Source organism: Ranitomeya imitator, chromosome 1, assembly GCF_032444005.1.
Source record: "Ranitomeya imitator isolate aRanImi1 chromosome 1, aRanImi1.pri, whole genome shotgun sequence".
NCBI lineage: Eukaryota > Metazoa > Chordata > Amphibia > Anura > Dendrobatidae > Ranitomeya > Ranitomeya imitator.
The window spans coordinates 1116106542-1116134105 of NC_091282.1; the positions used below are offsets into that span (position 1 = coordinate 1116106542).

General features: G+C 44.2%; 1 protein-coding gene across 1 annotated transcript in view; it reads right to left on the minus strand.

Moving 5' to 3' along the window:
- Positions 1-4038: 4038 nt before the first annotated feature.
- VPS37A (VPS37A subunit of ESCRT-I) overlaps positions 4039-27564 on the minus strand; it is a 37534-nt gene continuing 14008 nt past the window's right edge. The window contains exons 2-12 of the mRNA XM_069744404.1: positions 26686-26760; positions 25617-25731; positions 24807-24907; positions 22952-23147; positions 18767-18837; positions 17522-17649; positions 10316-10374; positions 9913-9981; positions 8271-8414; positions 7337-7417; positions 4039-4347 (exon numbers count right to left, since the gene is read on the minus strand). Coding sequence (XP_069600505.1) covers positions 7337-7417; positions 8271-8414; positions 9913-9981; positions 10316-10374; positions 17522-17649; positions 18767-18837; positions 22952-23147; positions 24807-24907; positions 25617-25731; positions 26686-26760 — 1039 coding nt within the window. The 3' untranslated portion in view covers positions 4039-4347. The remainder of the gene's footprint in view (positions 4348-7336; positions 7418-8270; positions 8415-9912; positions 9982-10315; positions 10375-17521; positions 17650-18766; positions 18838-22951; positions 23148-24806; positions 24908-25616; positions 25732-26685; positions 26761-27564) is intronic.

Genomic DNA, 27564 nt, shown 5'->3' on the forward strand with positions numbered 1-27564 from the left:
TTTTTTCCAGTTGATGATGAGGTTTGCGCACATGTCAGGAGGAATTTTGGTCCACTCCTCTTTGCAGATCATCTCTAAATCATTAAGATTTTGAGGCTGTCGCTTGGCAACTCGGAGCTTCAACTCCCTCCATAAGTTTTCTATGGGATTAAGGTCTGGAGACTGGCTAGGCCACTCCGTGAGCTTAATGTACTTCTTTTTGAGCCATTCCTTTGTTCCCTTATCTGTATGTTTTGGGTCATTGTCTCGCTGGAAGACCCAAGCATGTTTCCATCTCCATACTTGACCGTGGGGACATTGTTCTTTGGGTCATAAGCATTTCTCTTCAAACACGGCGAGTTGAGTTAATGCCAAAGAGCTCAATTTTTGTCTTATGGGACCACGAAATTAGCAAGGGATTAAATACTTATTTCCCCCACTGACCTTACTTTTGTTCATTCTCTGCATGATCCTAAAAGAGATGGGGCCCGAGTCATCAAGACTAGCGCTAATCACATTGGTCTTAATGAGGGGATGTGCTGGAGTCAGCCAGATGCTCCCGATTCATGAAGACATGCATGCCTCTATGTGAATTGGGGACGCCGGACAGGTGGCATACACCTCAGTGTGCATCGACAAATTCTACCCCTGCACTTGTTGGAGTAAGATTTGTGGCGTAGTGAACGCCGCCATAGGATCAGGAAAATGAATTGCGGGGATTTTTTTTTTCTCACTTTCTTGGATTAGTGGTCCTTTAAGCATGCTAAAATTGTGAGCCCTCATTAAAAACCGCTGAGTGCCCATTTACACCATAGCGCTCCTACCTTCTGCCCCCTCAGTATGATCATATTGGGCACATGGGAGCCGGCTGGCATTTTCCCAGTACAAGGAAGAAAGTTAAAGGGAACCTGTCACCCCGAAAATCCCGGGTGAGGTAATCCCACCGGCATCAGGGGCTTATCTACAGCATTCTGTAATGCCGATGTTACCTGAAAGGGAGAAAGACGTTATATTATACTTACCCAGGGGCGGTCCCGCTGCTGGTCAGGTCGGATGGGCGTCTCCGGTCCGCTGCGGCGCCTCCCATCTTCATTACAAGACGTCCTCTTCTGATCTTCAGCCACGGCTCCGGCGCAGGCGTACTTTGCTCTGCCCTGTTGAGGGCAGACAAAGTACTGCAGTGCGCAGGCGCCGGGCCTCTGACCTTTCCGGCGCCTGCGCACTGCAGTACTATCCTCTGCCCTCAAGAGGGCAGAGCAAAGTACGCCTGCGCTGGAGCCGTGGCTGAAGATCAGAAGAGGACGTCATGGAAAGAAGATAGGAGGCGCCGCAGCGGAGCAGAGATGCCCATCCGACCTGACCAGCAGCGGGACCGCCCCTGGGTAAGTATAATATAACGTCTTTTTCTCCCTTTTCAGGTAACATCGGGGGCTTATCTACAGCATTACAGAATGCTGCAGATAAGCCCCTGATGCCGGTGGGCTTACTTCACCCGGGATTTTCGGGGTGACAGGTTCCCTTTAAAGATCAACTGGATTTCGGCCGTGTCCATACCAAAATGCTGGACCGCCAGTGCCGAGAAGTGTGTTCATGGGGTCTCCAAGGGTATGTTCCTATGTAATCACTCTAGAAAAACACGGGTAATTACATATAAAATGATATAAAATTGTGCGTATTTGGTGTATTTTCTGTACATTTTTTTTCTGCTTTGATCGTAATGGGGAAAAAAATGGAGTAAAAATACTTGAAATAATTGCTATGTAGCATATTTTTAATAAATGCACTGCACGTCAATAAACAAGAAAAAATATGCAACATGTGAATGAGATTTCATGGCTATTTATTGAACAAAGATTATCTTAAAAAAAAAAAATGGACAGAAAAAAAAAAGCGTTTGTGTGAGCAAACCCCAACTGTGGTGCCATAGTTTTTTGGGGAGTTCTCCTTGATTGCAAAGGGTTTTGTGTTTTTGTTTTTTTACAAGAAATAAATCACTTTTTTATTTATTGTTTTATTTATTGATGCCATCATTGCTTATTTTTGTGACAAGTATAATGAAATCATGATCTATTTTTTTATTTTATGTTGCATATTTTGGCTGTAATTTATATGCAGAAATTGATTTGTGTTTTCAGATATTTTAAAACCTGTTGTCAAGCAATATTCCCCTGATTGTGACTATATCAGTACAAAGTATGTATGTAAAGTCATTTATTCCGTACTGTGCAATTAAAATATTTTTTGGAAACTCACTTGTACTGTGTGTTCCCTGTGCATAGACTACATTGGGCCGATGGCCTTTACGGACATTGTCATCATGGCGCACTTATAGAAGATGCTACAGAATTACACTTTTTTTTTTTTTATATATAAAGTAATACTTTTTTTAAGCAATACATTACTCACCCTCTCCTGGTCCAATGCTGAATGTCAGCTGCTGCTCCTGGTGTCTGTTATTGTTTGCACTGTTGATGTCACATTGACAGCGCTGCAGCCAGTCAGCGATTTCAGCAGCTCTCAGCAATTAGTGCCATCAGAGCCACGGAATTCAGTTATTGGCTGCGGCACTGTCGACGGGAGGTCCAAGCTGAAGACATTACATCTGGTTCAATTTGATAGGTACTGCTTTGGGGAGCATTTGAGGGTTTTTTTTTTTCTTACATGTATATAATTATCAACCGTCAGAATAAATATTGTATAATTAATAGTTCAGATTATTATCGGCGTGACAAAACCAATTATTTTAATGTGTTGGGAAAAAAAGGTTTTGCGTTTACTCTGGTTTAATATTTCCCAACTATTTTTTTTTATTTTTTAAGTTACCGTAATTGCTAACATAATGAACCTCAACATTTCCTTAAAGCAATGTATTGTGTCCGTCAGTGTTATCCCATTAATCCTGAGCGGTCTAATAAAGAGCAAATATGATGGAAGATGTGAATTTGACTAAGGCATCAGATCCAACATGGCCACCCGCAGGCAATTGGGTAACAAAGGAGCCAGTATATTGTGTGGAAGGGCTAGTGATGAGCGAATATACCTGTTGCTCGGGTTTTCCTGAGCATGCTCGGGTGTCCTCCGAGTATTTGTTAGAGTTCGGAGATTTAGTTTTCATCGCGGCATCTGAATGATTTACAGCTACTAGCCAGGCTGAGTACATGTGGGGGTTGCCTGGTTGCTAGGGAATCCCCACATGTCATCAAGCTGGCTAGTAGCTGTAAATCATTCAGCTGCCATGATGAAAACTGAATCTCCGAGCACTAAAAAATACTTGGAGGTCACCCGAGCGTGCTCTGGAAAACCCGAGCAACGAGTATATTCACTCATCACTAGTAAGGGCTCGTTCAGACATCTGTGCAAATGTTCTGGTATCGGACAGCAATGTCCGGAGTGGCCGCGGCTCTCCTGACCTGAGCGAGTCAGTGTCATAGAAATATATAATAAAGCCGTCCCGCTCGGGTCAGGAGAGCCGCGGCCAGTCCGTGTATTGGCGGTCCGTGCTTGGACCGATCACCATGGACGTCTGAATGAGCATTTATTGAATAGGTGATGCAATCACTATTGACCACAGGGGTTAATACGGTCAGGATTGGAGTCTATCACCAATGCCGGCCTCTGGGTAATATATACAGCTTATACCTTCTGTATATGGAACAGCCATAGATTATGGGTATGAATCATATACGCCCTACACTATCCACCCTAAATATTGGGAAGATGGCACAAAACATGGTTGTCTGGGACGTGACACTTCTCAAAAGTTAGGTCATCTTTTTAGTAGGGGCACCAACCCTGGTGGTCTATCCTGAATATAGGTCTGTAAAAATCAAATGTAAAGCCATCATTTCTATGATAGAAAATACATTTAGCTATGTATAGAGATATTTTTATTATCAAAAGGTAGTGGTCACTAAAGGCAATAAATAAATATCAGTACCGGGAAGCAGCCACAAGTCTATTAGTGCTGCTTGGTGTATTCCCATCATATGGTACCTGTGCACGCCGCCATTACTGACAGGCCTGTATGTACAGAAGCGTGAAATGACACCAGAAGCCCAGTAAGAAGAATTCACAAGTCATTCATTTATGGAGTAAAAGGCTCAATTCACAGAAATTAAGTATTTAATATAAACCATTCCAATATGGGTAACAGAAAGTAAAAAATATTAGAAGTATCCTACAGCAGATACAGAGTTGAGTCGATGTGAAATGAACAGTAGGAGTTAAATTGTACAAAATAAAAATAAACAGATCCGATAATCTATCAACAGAACAGAGCACAATCATTGTTACCTTCCAATCAGAAATACAAAAAATGTGCTTCCTGGGGTTCAGCAACCAACTTCTATGTCAACTAGTCTAAGAGACCTAAAAAAGAGAAAGCGGAGAATTAGTAGGTACGGGCTTCATGAGAACAGCGAGCGTATAAATCCAGCAGTGTCTGGCACAATGGACCATGGCCCTGAACATCCTCGGCAGAGAGCGTGGCTGGCGCTCTATGGACACTAGTGGTGATCAGACACGGGAGCGCCTCAGCGGACTGCTGGGGAACTGTTCATTTTCTGTTCCTCAGCATTACAGAAGACCTCTCATGAAGATTTTTTTAAAATAAATGTGTGTATATTAGTGATAAGCGCATATGCTCGGATAAGGTGTTATCTGAGCATGCTCGGGGCGAACCGAGTGACTTCCGCGTGGTCGAAAAATATGTTTGAGTCCCTGCATGTCTCACAGGTTTATTGACAGCCGCAACACATCTGGAGATTGCCTGTTTGTTAGACAATCCCTTCACGTGTTGCGGCTGTAGAACAGAAATACAGCTGCGGGAAATCAAACATATTTTTCTAGCAGGCTGAAGTCACTCAGTTAGCCCCGAGCATGCTCAGATAACACCTTATCCCAGCACATTCGCTCTTTACTAGCGTGTACATGTATGTAACATAGCACGTGTGTAATAATGTACTCATCTACCTCCATCTTCAGCGGGATCCGGCGCCATTCAGCCCGACTTCTCTGTGATGGAACCGCTCTTTAGACTCCGTGGGTCACACTGTACTCTGCGTGACCTGGAAGTGGCTACTACAATGTAAATCTATGGGGCGTCAGAGCCTGGCTCCATAGACTTGTAATGTAAGAGTTCAAGCACACCACGGTATGTACTGGAAGAGTGCGGTCAGATTTCTATTATTGGATAGCACCTGGACCATTGTTATTCAATGGTGACAGATTATTTTAAACACTCGCGAGACCCCAGCACCATAGTGTGAGCACGAGAGTCTGAAGAGTGGTGACGTCACCGAGAAGAAAAGCAGAATGGCGCTGGCTCCCGGAGACATAGGAGAGGAGTATAACAGCACAATACACTACATACACATTTACTAACAAAAATCCCTTTGTGGGAGGGCTTCATGGAGGTACGGTACGAGACCACTCATGTCTCTGCTGAATGCCTGCGTAGGGCCTTTGTGGCTAGCTATTTTCCCGGCCCATTGTGATCTTTATTGTATGCATGGACCCTGCTGGTTGTCATCTTAGTGCGCCTTGAAAACCGTTTAGACGTTACAGCGGAAACTCTCCAAATCCTCATCAAAAATCCTGAAAAACTTGGGAGGTTCAGTTTCTGCTCTGAAAATGGGGCACAAAGACTCCTTGTACTCACAGCCTTAGTACTTGTCCATCAACTTAAATCGAGTAGATCCATCCCTAATGCCTGATGCAATGCTTCACTAGAGCGTATACCCTGTATAAGGAGCCCGGCTATATGTGATACTTAAAGCACCAGCTGTTTTTCAGCGCTGGAGTGGTGCCACTAATCTAAGTCCCTACCCCTAGTCTCATCCTCACCATCCACTGTCTCCTTTTCTTATTAGCGCTGCTCCATCGCTCTCCAGCAGTTTGTGCCCTGCCGGATGCTTCAGTGTGTGCTGGGAGGTCACTAATGTAAGTCTGAGGCTCCCATAGATTACACAGAGCTTGTGACCGTCACCTCTGGTCAGTCAGTGGAGCGGTGCCACAAATTGCAGAAGATGGCGGCTGGTGAATATAATTGTAGGAGCCGGGAACTTAGATTAGTGACACCACTCCAGCGCTGAAATAAAAAGAAATGCTGGCGTGGTGCTTTAAAGGGGTTTTCCACTACACCCACAATGACAACCTATGCTTAGGACAGGTTGACAACCCTATCAAATAGATGGGGGTCCGACGCTCGGTCCCCTTACAATCAGCTACTAGTGAGGCATGGTATGTATGGATGGTTTATATGTACATGCAGAGGACATGTGGAATATTACCGTACCTATAGCGGTGCATGGATGGTGCATATGTACATGCAGAGGACATGGCGGTATATTACTATACCTATATCAGTGCATGGTATGTAAGGATGGTGCATATGTACATACAGAGGACAAGGCGGTATATTACCGTACCTAAAGCGGTGCATGGTGTGTATGGATGGTTTATATGTACATGCAGAGGACATGTGGAATATTACCGTACCTATAGCGGTGCATGGATGGTGCATATGTACATGCAGAGGACATGGCGGTATATTACTATACCTATAGCGGTGCATGGTATGTATGGATGGTGTATATGCACATGCAGAGAACGTGGCGGTATATTACCGTACCTATAGTGGTGCATGGTATGATGGTATGTATGGATGGTGTATATGTACATGAGGAGAACATGGCGGTATATTACCGTACCTATAGCGGTGCATGGTATGTATGGATGGTGTATATGCACATGCAGAGAACATGGCGGTATATTACCGTACCTATAGTGGTGCATGGTATGTATGGATGGTGTATATGCACATGCAGAGAACGTGGCGGTATATTACCGTACCTATAGTGGTGCATGGTATGATGGTATGTATGGATGGTGTATATGTACATGAGGAGAACATGGCGGTATATTACCGTACCTATAGTGGTGCATGGTATGTATGGATGGTGTATATGTACATGCAGAGAACATGGCGGTATATTACCGTACCTATAGTGGTGCATGGTATGTATGGATGGTGTATATGTACATGCAGAGAACATGGCGGTATATTACCGTACCTATATCAGTGCATGGTATGTAAGGATGGTGCATATGTACATACAGAGGACAAGGCGGTATATTACCGTACCTAAAGCGGTGCATGGTGTGTATGGATGGTGTATATGTACATGCAGAGGACATGGCGGTATATTACCATACCTATAGCGGTGCATGGTATGTATGGATGGTGTATATGTACATGCAGAGGACATGGCGGTATATTACCATACCTATAGCGGTGCATGGTATGTATGGATTGTGAATATGTACATGCAGAGGACATGGCGGTATATTACCGTACCTATAGCGGCGCATGGTACTGGCTGTGCAGGGATATGGACTGTTGCAGCTTCTCTTCTTTGGCTCTTCTACTGTGGCAGCACTGAGGGACAGGGAATAAATCGTCAGTCATGTGAATGGCTTATTGAGACACAAGTGACAAGACTCGGCTCCATTTCCTCCGGTCTCTGCACAGACACACAATAAGATGTACAGAGAAATTACATTGACCCTTAGGCCATGTAGCCATTGTGATCACTATCAATATGTGGAGTTATCTTTGTCTTTAATAGGCTTCTTCTTGTAACCGCTGGATGTGTGCATTATGGGTCCATTATTGGTACATTATCAGTCCATTATCGATACATTATAGGTACAATTACCAGTACATTATCGGTACATTATCAATGCATTATTGGTGCATTATAGGTAAGGTCCATTATCGGTGCAATATCGGTACATTATTGGTGCATTATAGGTCCATTATCGGTATATTATCAGAACATTATAGGTGTATTATCGGAACATTATAGGTGCATTATCGGTGCATTATAGGTATATTATCGGAACATTATCGGTGCATTATAGGTATATTATCGGAACATTATAGGTGCATTATCGGTGCATTATAGGTATATTATCGGAACATTATAGGTACACTATCGGTGCATTATCGGTACATTATCAATGCATCAGTGAGTGCCAGGAGAACATACAATGTGGAGTCCATGTCTTCCCACTCATCAGTAATGGCCGGTGTCCGCTGCTCCATCACCACCATCCAGATAGCACAGAACACTCTCTCTATGTATCCGAGGCAGAACAACCCAGATATTCAATTTCCAACAACGCTGGCATTAATGGCAGCAATTCCCTTAATATCTTAGGGAACTGCTATTCATGCAATTGCCCAGTATATTAGTGCACCACTATAAAACCAATAAATCAGCACTTACTGTTCTCTTCTCCATGAACAGAGTTACAAAATCATCTATTTCTGTTTTTCCTTCGAGGAAATTTTCGGCAATATTGTCAGACTCCTCTTCAGCTTCGTGGGCAGCAACTTTTAACCTGGCCTGTAGTGCGCTCAGACTGCAGCTCTGCGGGAAGGGAAGGAGCAGGACGTTACATCTCGCCCCAGACGGCACCATATATCAGACGGCACTATATCAGTCACTTATTTTACCGGCGGGAGTAAGTTCCCCAGTAAATGGGCTCGTTTACAGCTCCTCCATTGCAACCAATCATAGTGCAGCTTTCACTCCCTAAACTGCTCCTAAAAAGTGAGAGCCGTGCTCTTGTTTGTTGCTATGAAGGCACCTTGTCATCTACCATTCACCTGGTATAACCTCACAGCGCTAATCATCAGGATAAAATACATGTCTGATCCAAGTCTGGACAATTGGACATAAGTCTGTCCAGGAGAAACGATCACGATGCATCAATGGGTGTTACATGGAACAGTGGGCGAGATGATGGTGAAGACCCCGTATAGGACTATAGCGGTGATCTGGGAACAGGCCGCGACATCATACACAACACTAACCTACTACACCAGGCGGTCTCCATACTCAGCCATTTCTCGCCTGCTCTCCTTATGGTGCCCGCCGTCCACTCCCCGCACTGTAAACCCTCCACAAAGGTCCCATTGTTCTACTGAACAATAATGGAGTTTGTGGATCTTGCCGCTTTCTGCAGATTATTACAATTTCACCATGAAGAAATTACATTTATCACTTATCAAAGAGATCTGCTGACAGTTCTACAATTAAAGGGAATGTGTCATCACAAAAATGACCAGGATTTTATGTTAACGGAAACCTGTCCTCTTCCCCAAGACCCCAAACCATCACCACGTATTTATTGATCCATGTATACCGGAAAGATATATATCTTGGTACCGTGAGGTCTCTCAATTCTAAATATTTTTCCATTTATACCAGCATTTTAGTGGCTTTCTCATTTTTGCATATAGCTAAAATCAATGTTATGGCTGTGGTGGCAATGTTCTAATTGGTGGGCCTAGTCATGGGGGTCGTCGCCTTCTCCCCGGGCATGCACAGTGCGCTGATGAAGACGAGGAGCGTGCACAAAGCTTACTGTGCAGGAAGGCAGAGATTTCAGCTCTGGCAAATCAAGACAGTGGCATGATAAGATTGGTCTGAGGAAAGCAATGCCCCCTCGAATAGTCTCCCACTAATCATCATGACGGCTATTAGAAACATGAAGTTAGCCATATGCAGAAACCAATAAGTCTCTAGTAACGGGATTTTTTTAGGGTATAAACTGATCAATAAATCCATGGTGGTGGTTTGGGAGGGGGGAAATGAGAAAGCTGACAGATTCCCTTTACAGGATTTTTTAATTTTCCATAACGCAATCTATGTAAAAAATAAAATCCAAAGTGGCCATTAATCCTAATACTAGACTCAAACTTTATCTTCAGTCCACATGGCTTTTCATCAGTCTCATGATCATCCCAGACAGGATTATAATGAAAGGTCACAATCAATATACAATAGAATCCACCAATCACAAGGGGTGATATCGCAGCCACACAGGTGCCATCTTTTCTCTAGTCTGTATCGGCCATGTTACCTCGCTCAGCTCATGCTGTCTTTGCATCTTCTTTTCAAACGTGGTTTTCATTTGAGTCAGAAGCTCATACTGCGGGAGAAAAAACACACGGAAATGAGCGCAAATTCACACGTGCCGGACTCGCTGCAGCTTTTACGGCCAGATCAGCATAAGTTTACAAGGCAAGAGGATAAGACTTTACAGATCTCATCCACAAGCCGTAAAGATTTCCCATATGGAAAAACGAGCATGCCGAAGATGTTCTAAATCCCCACCGGCTTCTTCTGTGGTGGAATTACAGCAGATTATCAATGTGAATTTCACCAACTGAAATCCGCAGGAAAGCCTTAGCACAATCCACAAGTGAACCCAGCCCACCATAAAGACTGCACCAGCCATGTCAGTCCCGTCCACAGTGACTTACCTTATCTAATAATCCTTGTCGCTTTGACTCCAGAATTGGCTCAATCTGAAGATTCTTTTCTGAATTAAAAAAATAAAATAAAATTAGGAGGTGCAAAAAGCCATGGGAAGTCATGACATCAGCAGAAAAATAAATATTAGGTGGTTCAACTGATGGTCTATAAAAAGGTGTCTCATTACTGAGGTGCCACACAAGAAACATCTCATGATGGGTAAAACCACTGGAGGGTTGATTGTGACTTGTAGGATCGCTACTTCCAACAGGTGGCGCTATAGAGTTTAAGTCCTCTTTTTCTCAGAAGAGGCAATTTGCATATTATATTTCCCAGAGGAGCGTTGCACGGCGAATAAGTCTCCTTACCTTGACAAGCCAGAGATGGTATGTCACTCTCCATAAGGAGAAATGATACCCCTTAGTCCCAGACAGAGGAGTAAAAAGAATTATCAGAAAAGTGGTCCTAGAGTCAAGGACCACCTGTGGAGAGTTACAGAAGGACCTGGAATCAGCAGGTACAATTGTTTCTAAGAAACGTATAAGGCTATGTGCACACTTTGCAGATTGGGGTGCAGAATTTTCTGCACAAAATCCGCATCTCCTGGCAGAAAACGCAGGTGCAGATTTGATGTGTATTTTTATGCGGATTTTGTGTGTTTTTGTGGCGGATTTGATGCAGATTTTGTGCGTTTTTTTTACCACTGCGGATTTCTATAATAGAAGGGTGCAGAAAAGCTGCAGATCCGCACAAAAGAAGTGACATGGTACTTCTTTTCATCTGCAACGTTTTTGATGCAGAATTTTCCACACCATTAGCACAGCTTTTTTTCCCCCATTGATTTACATTGTACTGTAAATCACTTTGTGGATCTGCAGCGTTTCTGCACGCCCAAAACGCTGCAGATCCGCACTAAATCCGTATCATGTGCACACAGCCTAAGTGATGAACTCAACCTCCATGGCCTGTATACGCACTCACCACACAAGTCTCCATTACTGAACAACCATTTTGCGCCATTACTGCGCTTCTATAATACTATACATAATACTATAGATATATATAGATATATATATCATATATATATATAAAACATATATATATATATATAAAACATATATATATATATAAAACATATATATATATATATAAAACATATATATATATATAAAACATATATATATATATATATATATATATATATATATATATATATATATATATATATATATATATATATATATATATATATATATATATACACACACTGCTTAAAAAAATAAAGGGAACACTAAAGTCCCACATCCTAGATATCACTGAATGAAATATTCCAATTGTAAATCTTTATTCATTACATAGTGGAATGTGTTGAGAACAATAAAACCTAAAAATGATCAACGTAAATCACAACTAATATCCCACGGAGGTCTGGAGTTGGAAAGATGCTCAAAATCAAAGTGGAAAATTAAGTTACAGGCTGATCCAACTTCAGTAGAAATGCCTCAAGACAAGGAAATGATGCTCAGTTGTGTGTGGCCTCCACGTGCCTGTATGACCTCCCTACAACGCCTGGAAATGCTTCTGATGAGGCGGCGGATGATCTCCTGAGGGATTTCCTCCCAGACCTGGACTAAAGCATCCGCCAACTCCTGGACAGTCTGTGGTGCAACATAACGTTGGTGGATGGTGCGAAACATTATGTCCCAGATGTGTTCAATCGGATTCAGGTCTGGGGAATGGGCGGGCCAGTCCATAGCTTCAATGCCTTCATCTCGCAGGAACTGCTGACACACTCCAGCCACATGAGGTCTGGCTATGTCCTGCATTAGGAGGAATCCAGGGCCAACCACACCAGCATGTGGTCTCACAAGAGGTCTGAGCATCTCCTCTCTGTACCTAATAGCAGTCAGGCTACCTCTGGCGAGAACATGGAGGACAGTGCGGCCATCCAAAGAAATGCCACCTCACACCATTACTGACCCACTGCCAAACCGGTGATGCTGAAGGATACTGCAGGCAGCAGATCGCTCTCCATGACATCTCCAGACTGTCACATGTGCTCAGTGTGAACCTGCTTTCATCTGTGAAGAACACAGGGCACCAGTGGCGATTTTGCCAATCCTAGTGTTCTGTGGCAAATGCCAAGCGTCCCGAACGGTGTTGGGCTATGAGCACAACCCCCATTTGTGGACGTCGGGCATTCAGATCATCCTCATTGAGTCAAATTCTAACCGTTTGTGCAGACACATGCACATTTGTGGCCTGCTGGAGGTCACTTTGCAGGGCTCTGGCAGTGCTCCTCCTGTTCCTACTTGAACAAAGGCTGAAGTAGCGGTCCTGCTGTTGGGTTGTTGCCCTCTTACGGCTCCCTCCACGTCTCCTGGTAGTGCCTCCAGCCTCTGGACACTACACTGACAGACACAGCAAACCTTCTTGCCACAGCTCGCATTGATGTGCCATCCTGGATAAGCTGCACTACCTGGGCCACTTGTGTGGGTTGTAGAGTCCGTCTCATACTACCACAAGTGTGAAAGCACAACCAACATTCAAAAGTGACCAAAACATCAGCCAGAAAACATTGGTACTGAGATGTGGTCTGTGGTCCCCACCTGCAGAACCTCTCCATTATTGAGTGTGTTTTGATAATTGCCAATAATTTCCATCTGTTGTCTATTCCATTTACACAACAGCATGTGAAATTGATTGTCAAACAGTGCTGCTTCCTAAGTGGACAATTTGATTTCACAGAAGTTTGATTTATTTGGAGTTATATTATGTTGTTTAAGTGTTCCCTTTATTTTTTTAGGTTCTGTATGGAGTTCAGATCAGGCGAACAAGGAGGCCATGTCATTATTTTTTCTTCTTTGAGACCTTTACTGGCCAGCCACACTGTGGAGTAGTTGGAGGCATGTGATGGAGCATTGTCCTGCATGAAAATCATGTTTTTCTTGAACGAAATCAACTTCTTCCTGTACCACTGCTTGAAGAAGTTGTCTTCCAGAAACTGGCAGTAGTTCTGGGAGTTGAGCTTCACTCCATCCTTAACCCAAAAAGGTCCCCAAAGTTAATCTTTGATGCTACCAGCCCATACCAGTACCCCACCTCCACCTTGCTGGCATCTGAGTCGGAGTGGAGCTCTTTGCCCTTTACTGATCCAGCCTCTGGCCCATCCATCTGGCCCATCAAGAGTCACTCTCTTCATCAGTCCATAAAACCTTTGAAAAGTCATTCTTAAGATATTTCTTAGCCCAGTCTTGACGTTTTATCTTATGTTTCTTGTTCAAAGGTGGTCGTTTTTCAGCCTTCATTACCTTGGCCATGTCCCTGAGTATCGCACACCTTGTGCTTTTTGTTACTCCAGTAACGTTGCAGCTCTGAAATATGGCAAACTGTTGGCAAATGGCATCTTCACGCTTGATTTTCCTCAATTCATGGGCAGTTATTTTGCGTCTTTTTAGCCCAACACGCTTCTTGCGACCCTGTTGGCTATTTGCCATGAAACACTTGATTGTTCGGTGATCACGCTTCAAAAGTTTGGCAATTTCAAGACTGCTGCATCCCTCTGCAAGACATCTCACAATTTTGGTCTTTTCGGAGCCCGTCAAGTCTCTCTTCTGACCCATTTTGCCAAAGGAAAGGAAGTTGCCTAATAATTAAGCACACCTTATATAGGGTTTTGATGTCATTAGGCAACACCCCTCCTCATTACAGAGATGCACATCACCTGATTTACTTAATTGGTAGTTGGCTCTCAAGCCAGAACAGCTTGGAGTAGGACAACATGTATAAAAAGTATCATGTGATCAAAATACAACTTGCCTAATAATTCTGCTCACAGTGTGTGTATATACAGTTAGGTCCATATATATTTCGACAGAGACAACATTTTTCTAATTTTTGTTATAGATATTACCACAATGAATTTTAAACAAAACAATTCAGATGCAGTTGAAGTTCAGACTTTCAGCTTTCATTTGAGGGTATCCACATTAAAATTGGATGAAGGGTTTAGGAATTTCAGCTCCTTAACATGCGCCACCCTGTTTTTAAAGGGACCAAAAGTAATTGGACAATTGACTCCAAGGCTATTTCATGGACAGGTGTGGGCAATCCCTTCGTTATGTATTTCTCAATTAAGCAGATAAAAGGCCTGGAGTTGATTTGAGGTGTGGTGCTTGCATTTGGAAGGTTTTGCTGTGAAGTAAACATGCGGTCAAAGGAGCTCTCAATGCAGGTGAAACAAGCCATCCTTAAGCTGCGAAAACAGAAAAAACCATCAGAGAAATTGCTACAATATTAGGAGTGGCAAAATCTACAGTTTGGTACATTCTGAGAAAGAAAGAAAGCACTTGTGAACTCATCAATGCAAAAAGACCTGGGCGCCCACGGAAGACAACAATGGTGGATGATCGCAGAATAATCTCCATGGTGAAGAGAAACCCCTTCACAACAGCCAACCAAGTGAACAACACTCTCCAGGGGGTCGGTGTATCAATATCCAAATCTACTATAAAGAGAAGACTGCATGAAAGTAAATACAGAGGGTTCACTGCACGGTGCAAGCCACTCATAAGCATCAAGAATAAAAAGGCTAAACTGGACTTTGCTAAAAAAGCCAGCACAGTTCTGGAAGAACATTCTTTGGACAGATGAAACCAAGATCAACCTCTACCAGAATGATGGAAAGAGAAAAGTATGGTGAAGGCGTGGTACAGCTCATGATCCAAAGCATACCACATCATCTGTAAAACACGGCGGAGGCAGTGTGATGGCCTGGGCATGCATGGCTGCCAGTGGCACTGGGTCACTAGTGTTTATTGATGATGTGACACAGGACAGAAACAGCCGAATGAATTCTGAGGTATTCAGAGCCATACTGTGTGCTCAGATCCAGCCAAATGCAGCCAAACTGATTGGTCGTCGTTTCATACTACAGATGGACAATGACCCAAAACATAAAGCCAAAGCAACACAGGAGTTTATTAAAGCAAAGAAGTGGAATATTCTTGAATGGCCAAGTCAGTCACCTGATCTCAACCCAATTGAGCATGCATTTCACTTGTTAAAGACTAGAATTCAGACAGAAAGGCCCACAAACAAACAGCAACTGAAAACCACCGCAGTGAAGGCCTGGCAGAGCATCAAAAAGGAGGAAACACAGCGTCTGGTGATGTCCATGAGTTCAAGACTTCAGGCAGTCATTGCCAACAAAGGGTTTTCAACCCAAGTACTAAAAATGAACATTTTATTTAAAATTATTGCATCTGTCCAATTACTTTTGGTCCCTTTAAAAACAGGGTGGCACATGTTAAGGAGCTGAAACTCCTAAGCCCTTCATCCAATTTTAATGTGGATACACTCAAACGAAAAAGCTGAAAGTCTGAACTTCAACTGCATCTGAATTGTTTTGTTTAAATTTTGTGGTAATGTCTGTAACCAAAATTAGAAAAATGGTGTCTCTGTCCAAATATATATGGACCTAACTGTATATATACACACACACACACACACACACACTAGATGGTGGCCCGATTCTAAAGCATCGGGTATTCTAAAACATGCACGTCCACGTAGTATATTGCACAGCCCATGTAGTATATTGCCCAGCCACGTAGTATATTGCCCAGCCACGTAGTATATTGCCCAGCCACGTACTATATTGCCCAGCCACGTACTATATTGCCCAGCCACGTACTATATTGCCCAGCCACGTACTATATTGCCCAGCCACGTACTATATTGCCCAGCCACGTACTATATTGCCCAGCCACGTACTATATTGCCCAGCCACGTACTATATTGCCCAGCCACGTAGTATATTGCCCAGTCACGTAGTATATTGCCCAGTCACGTAGTATATTGCCCTGTCTCGTAGTATACAGCACAGAGCCACGTAGTATATTGCCCAGCCACGTAGTATATTGCCCAGCCACGTAGTATATTGCCCAGCCACGTAGTATATTGCCCAGCCACGTACTATATTGCCCAGCCACGTACTATATTGCCCAGCCACGTACTATATTGCCCAGCCACGTACTATATTGCCCAGTCACGTACTATATTGCCCAGTCACGTACTATATTGCCCAGTCACGTAGTATATTGCCCAGTCACGTAGTATATTGCCCAGCCACGTAGTATATTGCCCAGCCACGTAGTATATTGCCCAGTCACGTAGTATATTGCCCAGCCACGTAGTATATTGCCCAGCCACGTAGTATATTGCCCAGCCACGTAGTATATTGCCCAGCCACGTAGTATATTGCCCAGCCACGTAGTATATTGCCCAGACACGTATGTAACAGGTTAAAATAAAAAAGAAACATATACTCTCCCTCCGAGGGCCCCTTGTAGTCCTCTCGCCTGTGTGCGGTGCAGGCGGCAGCTTCCGGTCCCAGGGTTGGTATGAGCGCAGGACCTGTGATGACGTCGCGGTCATGACATGACATGACCGTGACGTCATGGAAGGTCCTTCTCGCATACCATTCTTGGCCCCGGAACCTGCCGCTTGCACTGCCGAGGAGAGGACTTGACAGCGGAGGGTGAGAATAACCTTTTTTTTTTAAATTATTATTTGTATCATTAGATCTTTTTACTATTGATGCCGCATACGCATCATCAATAGTAAAAAGTTGGTCACACAGGGTTAATAGCTGCGTTAATGGAGTGCGTTACACCGCGGTCCGGTAACGCTGGCATTAACCCTGTGTGAGGGCTGACCGGAGGGGAGTACGGAGCGGGCACTGACTGACTGCAGGGAGGAAAGAGCGGCCATTTTTCCGCCGGACTGTGCCGGTCGCTGATTGGTTGCGGCAAAACAGCCACGACCAATCAGCGACTTGGGTTTCCATGACAGACAGAGGCCGCGACCAATGAATATCTGTGACAGAAAGACAGACAGAAAGATGGAAGTGACCCTTAGACAATTATATAGTAGATAGATCTATATATATATATAATAAATATATATATATATATATAGATCTATATATAATAAATATATATATATAGATCTATATATATATATATATAATAAATATATATATATATATAATAAATATATATATATATATATATATATATATATATATATATATATATATCTACATATACATATATATATCTACATATACATATATACACATACATATATATATTTTTTTGTTACACTTCATTCCTCAAAAAGGTATTCAAATACCATCCATCAAATCTTACTTGCCAGCTCCTCGATATTTTTCACCAGGTCCTCTTTATCGGATATAATCTGTTTTAATTGTGGAAGATTCACAAACTGCTCCAGAAGAACATCCTCCTGCTCCATCATATCTGTGAGCTGTGACACGCTAAAGTATAGAAAAAAGAAACGTGTGTCGAAGACTTCTATGGAAATGTTAGGACAGTGTGCAGAATAAGGGGGGCACTGACCCTTATATAAGGGGTGGCACTGGGGAATACGATGTGTGTGTAAATTTACCATTATAACTGGCTAAAGAACGGATAATGGTCAGACATTCTGTCCTCTACACCCACCTTATCGCTATCAGAACCACACGGACTGTCACTAGAGTGTGGGCGGCATCATTGGGAGAAGGCAATGAAACTATATGCTGCAATATTGCAGGATGCAGTGTAAGAGAGCAAATGGTCACAGGTTCTAGTCCCCCAAAGGAGTAAAAAAAAAAAATAAAGCAAATAAATGTATATAATCCACTTTCCTCAATTTAAAAGTAGACACAAAAAGTAAGGAACATATTTGGCATTTCCATGTCCAGAAAAGTCTGATTTATCAAATTATTTATCCTACATGTTTAATGCCAAAGAAACCCCAAAACGGACAGATTTTTTTTCGCAGATGCATTCCCCCTCCAAAAATGTCATAAAAGCGACCACAGTGTAATATGCATCCTACAATGGTAAAATAAAAACATCATATAGGCGCAAAAAAACAAGTTCTTACACAACGCCATTAAAAGAAAGATAAAAAAAGATTTAACAGGTTACAGGTCTCAGAAAGTGACAACAGAAGTCAAACTAAAATAAAAAAATTCATTTTTTTTCACCACACAAAAATTAAATTTAGTTTTTTTTTTTTAATTTTAGCATTGAACAAAAAAAATACATATCTGGTATCACTAAAATCGCACTAACCTGAAGAATAATATTGTCAGGTCTTTTTTACAGTGCAACAAAAGCTATAAAAACAGAAACTATGGCAAAATTGTGTTGTTTTTTTATTTTAAATTTTTCTTTTCACAATTTCACCCCAGCTTAATTTTTCCTTGTTTTCCAGCACATATGTCGAATGAAAAAAAAAAAAAAAAAAAGTTATGCCTCTTGGAAGGAGGGAAGGAAAACAAGCAACATAGTATCCAATAACTAGTGTGACCGATGCGAGAGTAAGCACAGTGTGCACATGAACATACATTTATGTATATTTATAGAGTATAGAAAAATACAAACCTCAAGTCTGACAGCTCAGGAAACGTTTCTGGGAGATCAGGCATCTTGTATGTAAAGCCATTCACACCCACCTAAGAAATATATACAGGTACTTGTGAGAGGTTATAGCAACAGAACTGTTTGATGCCTAGGTTACCGGCCACCACTGCAGTCTATCAGCGGTGGCCAGTCTCCTAGGCAAGGAAGGTATGCTAGGAAGCTGTTTGCTATACAGCTTGTAAGTGCAGCTCTGAAGTTGGCCGGCTCCTGGTTCCAGTCAGCTTCGGTGCCCCTGTGCTCCTCCGATGCTGCAAAGTCAAAACGGTCTCTGCCGGCAGAATAGGAAAGCACATAGCTCAGACCAGCAGTGCGACCATGCTGCTGGTTTCAAAGGGTCAATCTTCAGGAGCGCACTGCTCCCAGCAAGCAGGTAGCCAGGAAGACAGAGGAGCAGTGTGCTCCTGATGAAACAAGATTAGAATAGCCCTTAAAGGGGTTGTCCGGTCTAAAACGGCACGTCTGCAGTCACTATGTGAATTATCACATAGCGCTCTGCTGTCCACAAGTATATGCACACTCTCGGCCAGAATCCGACCAGACCGTTTCCGGCCTCACACAATACACTTGTAGTCGGATTGCAGCCAGGAGCGTGCATATACTTGTGGCCACGTGACTGCTGCTCCCCCTGCCGACAGCGGAGAATCCTCACAGTGCGCAGTGCACACTATGTGAGGATTCATTAGCCTGCAGTCACATAGAGAGAACGAAGACTTGTTGTTTTAGGCTGGACAACCCCTTTAAAGAAACATCTTCCCTGCCCACCTTTAAAGTTTAGAAGGGAAAATAGAGGGTCGGCACTACATTTACCGGAGTGGCGCCAGTGGAGAAATAGCACTAGACAGAATCCCTATAAGGATGGCTCTAAAAGGATAACAGCAGAAATATGCCGGAAATGAGCCAGAAGTGAACAGAAGGTACGACTAACCACTTAATAAATGTACTAAATTTCTTTCCCTTTCCACCACACTTACTCTCATCATGCTGACATACGCTCTAACAGTTTTGGCTCCATTACTCCTCACTCTCCTTCGCTATCCCCAAAGCCCAGCACCCTCTAACCAAGTAATAATCTCTCCTTCCCTCTTACCTCCTCCGCTTACCTGCTCCTCAACCTCCTATCTCTTCTAATAAAACACAAAACAAGCCGCCCACTCTCCTGCTCTGTCTCTCTCGGCTTCCCCTAACTGCTGGTGACATATCTCCCAATCCTGGACCCCACAGCTCATACCTCCTATTACTACCCCCTCCTATCGCTCCCAACCCAATATAAACATCCAAAATCTTGCCCACCTCAAATCCATGCCCATGATGCCCAGCCCTCTGCAACCTCTCTGGATCACTATGGAAAGCCCGTTCCATCTGCAATAAACTCCACGTGATTCACAACCTCTTTATCTCTCGTAGTCTTTCCTTTCTGGGCATCACCGAAACATAGCTGACACACTCTGTCACAGCCTCCCCTGCTGCACTGTTACGGAGGCCTCCACTTTACCCACACTCCTTGCCCTGGCAACAAACATGGTGGAAGAGTGGGCCTTCTCCTTTCTTCCAAATGTACCTTTAACCCAATCCCACCTCTATCCTCCCTTATCCTCCCTCATTTGAAGTCCACTCTGTCCGCATCTACTCCCCCTACAACCTCCAAATGGCAATCATATACCGACCTCAGGCCCAAACACTGCCTTTATTGACCAATTCTTCACCTGGCTCCTTCACTTTCTGTCTGCTGACATTCCCACCATCATCATGGGTGACTTCAACATCCCCATTGACACCCACCAGTCAGCAGCCTCCAAACTCCTGTCCCTCACTTCATCTTTTGGACTTACTCAGTGGTCCTCCTCAGCCACCCACACAGACGGACATACATTAGACGTGGTCTTCACCCGTCTCTGCTCCCTATCTAACTTCACAACCTCCCCTCTCCCTCTATCTGACCACCATGTACTCACTTACTCACGCCTGTCCTCCTCACCTGTCATCCATGTCCAGCAACATGCGCACCCCTGCAGAAACCTCGCACACCTTGATATCCACTCACTCTCTGACTCTATCCTACCACTAGCATCCATATCCTCACTCCACGACACAGACACTGCCACTAGTTTCTACAATGCCACTTTTGCATCAGCCGTTGACTCGGTCGCCCCTGTCATGCATAGCAGAGTGCGACAAATCAATAGACAACCCTGGCAGAATAACATCACTAAAAAGCTTCGGCAAGTATCCAGAATTGCAGAACGGCGTTGGAAGAAAATGCATTCGCAAGATGATTTCACTGCACTCAAACAAGCAACACTCGCATTCAAATCAGCTCTCACCTCTGCTAAACAGGCCTACTTCACAACCCTCGTATCTTCCTTATCCCACCACCCCAAACAGTTTTTCAACACTTATTTACCTCCTCCGCCCACCACTGCCCCCTCCGAGTTCCCTAATCGTTGCCGAGGACTTTGCCACGCACTTCAAAAATAAGCTAGACCAAACAAGGCAAGTCTTTGTTGTCAAATCACCACAACCCCTTTGTATACCAGACCAGTGCCCAAACCCCATAACTTCCCTCTACAAAATCACTGAAGGGGAGCTTGCTCATCTTCTCTCCAAATCACACCTCACCACTTGTGCGCTTGACCCCATCCAAATTACTAAATGACTTGCTTAGAGCCAAAGCTAACAGACAATTCTCTATGCTCCTCCTTCTAGACCTGTCCTCTGCCTTCGACACAGTTGAACACTGCCTCTTACTACAGATCCTCTCCTCCTTTGGTGTCAAAGACCTTGCCCTATCTTGGATCTCCTCATTCCTTATCAACCACACATTTAGCGTCTCCCACTCCCACACTACCTCTTCATCTCTCCCCCTCTCTGTTGGAGTCCCTCAAGGCTCTGTCCTAGGACCCTTACTCTTCTCAATCTATACACTCGGCCTGGGACAACTCATGAGGTCCTATGGCTTCCAGTACCATCTATATGCCGATGACACTCAGATCTACCTCTCTGGCCCAGATGTCACCTCTCTGCTCTCCAGAATCCCAGAGTGTCTATCAGCCATATCCTCCTTCTACGCTCGCTTCCTCAAGCTCAATGTGGACAAAACTGAACTAATTATCTTTCCTCCATCTTGCATATCTTCCCTACCTGATTTATCAAAATAAATGAAATCATATTTTCCCCTGTCCCCAAAATCTGCTGCCTCAGAGTAACCCTTGACTCAGCCCTGTCCTTAAAACCGCACATCCAAGTTCTCGCCACCTCCTGTCACCTCCAGCTCAAAAATATTTCCAGAATCCGTCCTTTCCTTAACCCACACTCTACCAAAATGCTTGTGCATGCCCTAATCATCTCCCGCCTCGACTACTGCAACATCCTCCTCTGTGGCCTACCTTCTAACACTCTCGCACCCCTCCAGTCCATCCTTAACTCTGCTGCCCGACTAATTAATCTCTCTCCTCACTACACTCCTGCTTCCCCTCTTTGCTAATCCCTTCACTGGCTCCCAATTTCCCAGCGTATCCAGTTTAAACTACTAACACTGACCTACAAAGCCATCCATAATCTTTCTCCTCCGTATATTTCCAAACTAATCTCTCAATATCTTCCCTCATGTAATCTCCGGTCCTCCCAAGACCTCCTTCTCTCCTACATACTTATTCGCTCCTCACCCAATCGGTCCGTAGACTTCTCCCGAATATCCCCATCCTCTGGAATTCTGTGCCCCAACCCGTCCAGTTATCCACCACATTTGGATCCTTCAAAAGAAACCTGAAAACCCATCTCTTCAGGAAAGCTTAGAACCTGTAATGACCACACGGCCACCTCAACACCATCGGAGCTACTGCAACCCCCGACCTACTGTCTCCTTCCCCATAATCCTGAAGAATGTAAGCCCGCAAGGGCAGGGTCCTCGCCCCTCTGTACCAGTCTGTCATTGTTAGTTTTGTTTACTGTAAGTGATATTTGTACTTTGATGTAACCCCGTCTCATATACAGGACCATGGAATTAATGGTGCTATATAAATAAATAATAATAATCCAGCCACTCACATGCACTGAAGCCCATATTACGCACATATAGAAACAAATCAATGTTTCACCTAGAAAGCTTAAATCGTCATTTTTTGGCTTTTTCTGATGATGCGCACTTACTTCAGAAGTGGGGACAGGTACAGGCAGATCTGTAATCAGGCCGTATGCGGGGGCCGCGGCTTTGGCAGAGGCGTAGGTGGAAGGGACAGGTTCAGATACTGGCACCGATCTATTGTTATCTTGTGTAGGAAAAGGTGGAAGGAAAGAAAAGCCGGGATGGGGGTACGGAGGTCTCCCTGCGGGATTGCTGTACAAGCTGAAAGGCAAGAGAAGGTATCCGCCATTAGATTAGTATTCTCCCAAGCACGATCCTAATGAAACATGACATACAATATCTGTAGGCAATGGCCGAAGCCAACATGACAGCAGATAAATCACTACTATGTGCTGTAATTCTTCCGCTCTGCACATAGTGTACGGACAGATACAGGATTAACACACAGTTACCCTGCAATCCTATTAGCAGAGCAAAGAGGTTAATCTGCAGATAAGGTTAGTGACGGGCTAAAGGTACCTTCACACATAACGATATTGTTAACGATATCGTTGCTATTTGTGACGTAGCAACGATATCGTTAATGAAATCGTTATGTGTGACAGCGACCAACGATCAGGCCCCTGCTGGGAGATCGTTGGTCGCTGAATAAAGTCCAGAACTTTATTTCGTCGCTGGATCTCCCGTGGACATCGCTGGATCGGCGTGTGTGACACCGATCCAGCGATGTCTTCACTGGTAACCAGGGTAAACATCGGGTAACTAAGCGCAGGGCCGCGCTTAGTAACCCGATGTTTACCCTGGTTACCATGCTAAAAGTAAAAAAAAAACAAACACTACATGCTTACCTACCGCTGTCTGGCCTCCAGCGCTGCGCTCTGCACTCCTCCTGTACTGGCTGTGAGCCGGAAAGCAGAGCGGTGACGTCACCGCTCTGCTTTCCGGCTCCCAGACAGTACAGGAGGAGAGCAGAGAAGCAGAGCGCAGCGCTGGAGGACAGACGGCTGTAGGTAAGTATGTACTGTTTGTTTTTTTTTTTACTTTTAGCATGGTAACCAGGGTAAACATCGGGTTACTAAGCGCGGCCCTGCGCTTAGTTACCCGATGTTTACCCTGGTTACCGGCATCGTTGGTCGCTGGAGAGCGGTCTGTGTGACAGCTCTCCAGCGACCAAACAGCGACGCTGCAGCGATTCGGATCGTTGTCGGTATCGCTGCAGCGTCGCTTAATGTGAAGGGGCCTTAAGTGAGGACACTATGTAACCTGTACTCCGCCTTACCAGGTCTCTACTGCTAGTGTAGCCGCAATGCATGGTGCACAGTGGTGAGAAAGGTCGGGGTCTCGCTCACCCGCAGCAGCAACATAAGTCCGTGGATGTAACGTAGTTAACAAGGCTGAAAAAAGACATTTGTCCATCTAGTTCAGCCTATATTTCGTCAGAATAAATCCCCAGATTCTCACTGCTCTAAAAGTAAAGAATCCTCTTCTGTGTTGGTGGAAAAACCTTCTCTCCTCCAGACGCAGAGAATGTCCCCTTGTGAATGTCACCCCCCTTGTGAACGTCACAGTATGGAAGTTGTTGGCCAAACACCCCTCTTCCTGCAGTCCTCCAGCCAGTGCACTCCAGCCATCTTCGGACAGCGCTTACAAGCTCTATTGGGAAGGACTTGTAGCACTGCGCCTATTTTGCCACTGCTGATGAAGAAAACAAAACTAAAAATCCTTCCATAATTGAAAAAGGAAAGGATATTTAGTAAATTGCAAAGCTGCTTGATTTTACAAACACTTTGTAATTTCACAAGGGAATAACCCTTTAAACTTGAGGATCCTCCACCATAACAATGAAAGGTTCAGAGATCTCAGGACAGGAATGTAAACAACTAAGAAAACACTGAACAGCACTGCAATATAATTACTTACTAGGGGAAAGAACCAGAGGTTGGGGCCAGGGTCGGAGGACTTTTCCAAAACTCTTCTAGTAAATTCTGGACTATTTTCCCAAGATCTGAGTGCATAGTAAACTAAAAAAGAGAAAATTGTTCAGCTGTTAATGGCTGTAAAGTCTCATCAGCTAGTGATTCATGTGACTAATGGCACAACACCCCCTAACAAGGTCAGAGCTGTATGGCTTTATACAGAGCACATAAAGTATGGCAGTATCAGTGATCCAGCAGGCTGGAGGGCGCAGCGAGACCCTCGAGAGCAGGAGCCACTGGCAATCACTTCTCCATCACGATATCCCTCAGTAATGACACAAAACAAAACCCCACCGGCCTTATGTGTGAACCCGACATTAAAAATCTAATCTATAAGAAGAAATCTAAAACGTTCCTTTTATATAGTTCTCCTGAGTGGAGATCTGTGACAAAGACCCCGGCTACTAAAATAAAGAGGTGTATTCCCTAGGAGATAAGAATACTGTGGCATCTTCTTCCCAGGTCCCCTGCGCTGATCTTCTGGAAATGTCTGGATACACGGACCACGGGGCACTGCCATGCTCCTGGTCACAGTGATTCTGCCTACTGTCAGCACTGATCAGACACCGACAAGGAGGAGGGTAACGCCCCGTTGTCAATTTACAAGTTAAAAGACAAACTCTGCAGATCTGTGATTTTATGGGGGCTAAAGCTTACTAGATCAGACGTGATGTGACAGATCTGCTTTATAAGAAAAAACACCCCAGTCATGAAAAGGTTAAACGCCAACACTCTTCAGCCCAGTGCTCCTTACGTTATGTACTAAGGGACAGGTCACGTTGGTGCCTTGCTTGTCCACGAGGTGATGTCTTATCGGTGGAAAGATGGTGATCAGAGGCTTGTCTTGAGGAAACTGTTGAGGAAGTAATCTGCAATAAAACCAGAAAGTATTAAAGCCGGACGCGGATACATGACTGCGGCCCACATGTGCCAGGTCTGGGGCGTTCCGGACCCCGCACCCTCATCGCAATGTAAAATATACTTAGGTGGCACATAGTGTGAGGCATCAAGGGAGCGGTCAGCAGCATTACATATGATCAGAGGGGGACGATAAGATCCAATGTGACCATCATGGCAAATCTAGTGTAGGAAACATATGTAAATCAGGCTGGAAGTGCACTGGGGGCGTGTCACTGGACGGCTGCTTCCAAGTGCACTGACACGCCCCCACTGCACTCCCCGACCAATCTGCATACACTAGATTTCCCATGACTGGCATATCGGATATCTACAGAAAAGGTATCATATTTTAAGGAGGGACGATCGAAGACACAGCTATGCCACACTTCCATATGTAAAAGGGAGCTGAGAGGACCCTTTAAGCCACCATATTGATTTCCTGTGAATTCTTATGAATATCAATTAAACATCTTATGTTAATACGAGCCGTGAAGCAATATCATTTCATGGCTTCATTTCATGACCTGACTACAGCTGACAAGTCACTGCAGGTGCTGATTACACGCAGTGGGGCATTTATCAATGGCGGGGGACACAGATATTCTAGAAGCAGTGATCATGGTCTGCTTGTTCAGGCACTGTCCACTACCTTGATATTGATGATAGGTCTCTAACATGGAATCAGTGGGGGCCATCACCACAAGTGAATAGGAGCTGTGCGGCCTCTCTGGGCAGCGGGTGTCAGAACCCCCATCAATTAGATATTGATAACCAAAGCTGAGCTGATCAATATCAAAGTAGTGGACCATCCCTTTAATTCCCATTAGGTTCCTCTTTTGGTTATGCACCAGATAGCCCTTTAATAACTCTGACCAATGTAACGTAATCTCTAAACTAAAACAAAAGCACTCCGCTTCACTTACATATTTATGCTGATGGTGAAATTCTTGAAGGTGACGGGCAGTCTGTACTCCACATCTTTCTGAATTTCAGAAATACTGGAAAGAAAAAAAAAAAAAGAAAAATTAATGTAGACCATTCTACAAACTGAAAACACAGGTGGATATGTGTAAAGCTAACTGATGCTCCAGCATTGTGGGTGTTGGACCGTGCAGTCCTATAAGACACGATTTGTCTGCTGCCTCAATGAATTGAATGTTTCTATTGAATTGGCCTTGCCATAGCCCCTAATAGCGATCTGGGTCCGATTCGGCAGAGTGGCAGGAGGTCCGGCCAATCTGACCACATTATGGATACAAAAAGCTCCATATCACGACCACAAGAAAAAGGCCGAACCAAGAAGTGTGATAACAGGAGGCAGAGAGAGAATAACACCAGGAGGACTGCAGAATGCAGCATCAAGAGACACATGAAATGTTGCCATGGATTGGAAGTAATAACCATCCCAGACATCAGGTTCCCCTTTGAGAGGTCACAAGATAATATCTGAAGGCCCTAAAATGGAGATCTGGCAGCAGGTTTTGCTACTCCATCGACATGACGTAGAGGCAGAGACCTGATTCCGGCTGTGTCACAAAAGGTACTTTCACACATAACGATATTGTTAACGATATCGTTGCTTTTTGTGACGTAGCAACGATATCGTTAATGAAATCGTTATGTGTGACAGCGACCAACGATCAGGCCCCTGCTGGGAGATCGTTGGTCGCTGAATAAAAGGCCCCTTCACATTAAGCGACGCTGCAGCGATACCGACAACGATCCGGATCGCTGCAGCGTCGCTGTTTGGTCGCTGGAGAGCTGTCACACAGACAGCTCTCCAGCGACCAACGATGTTGGTA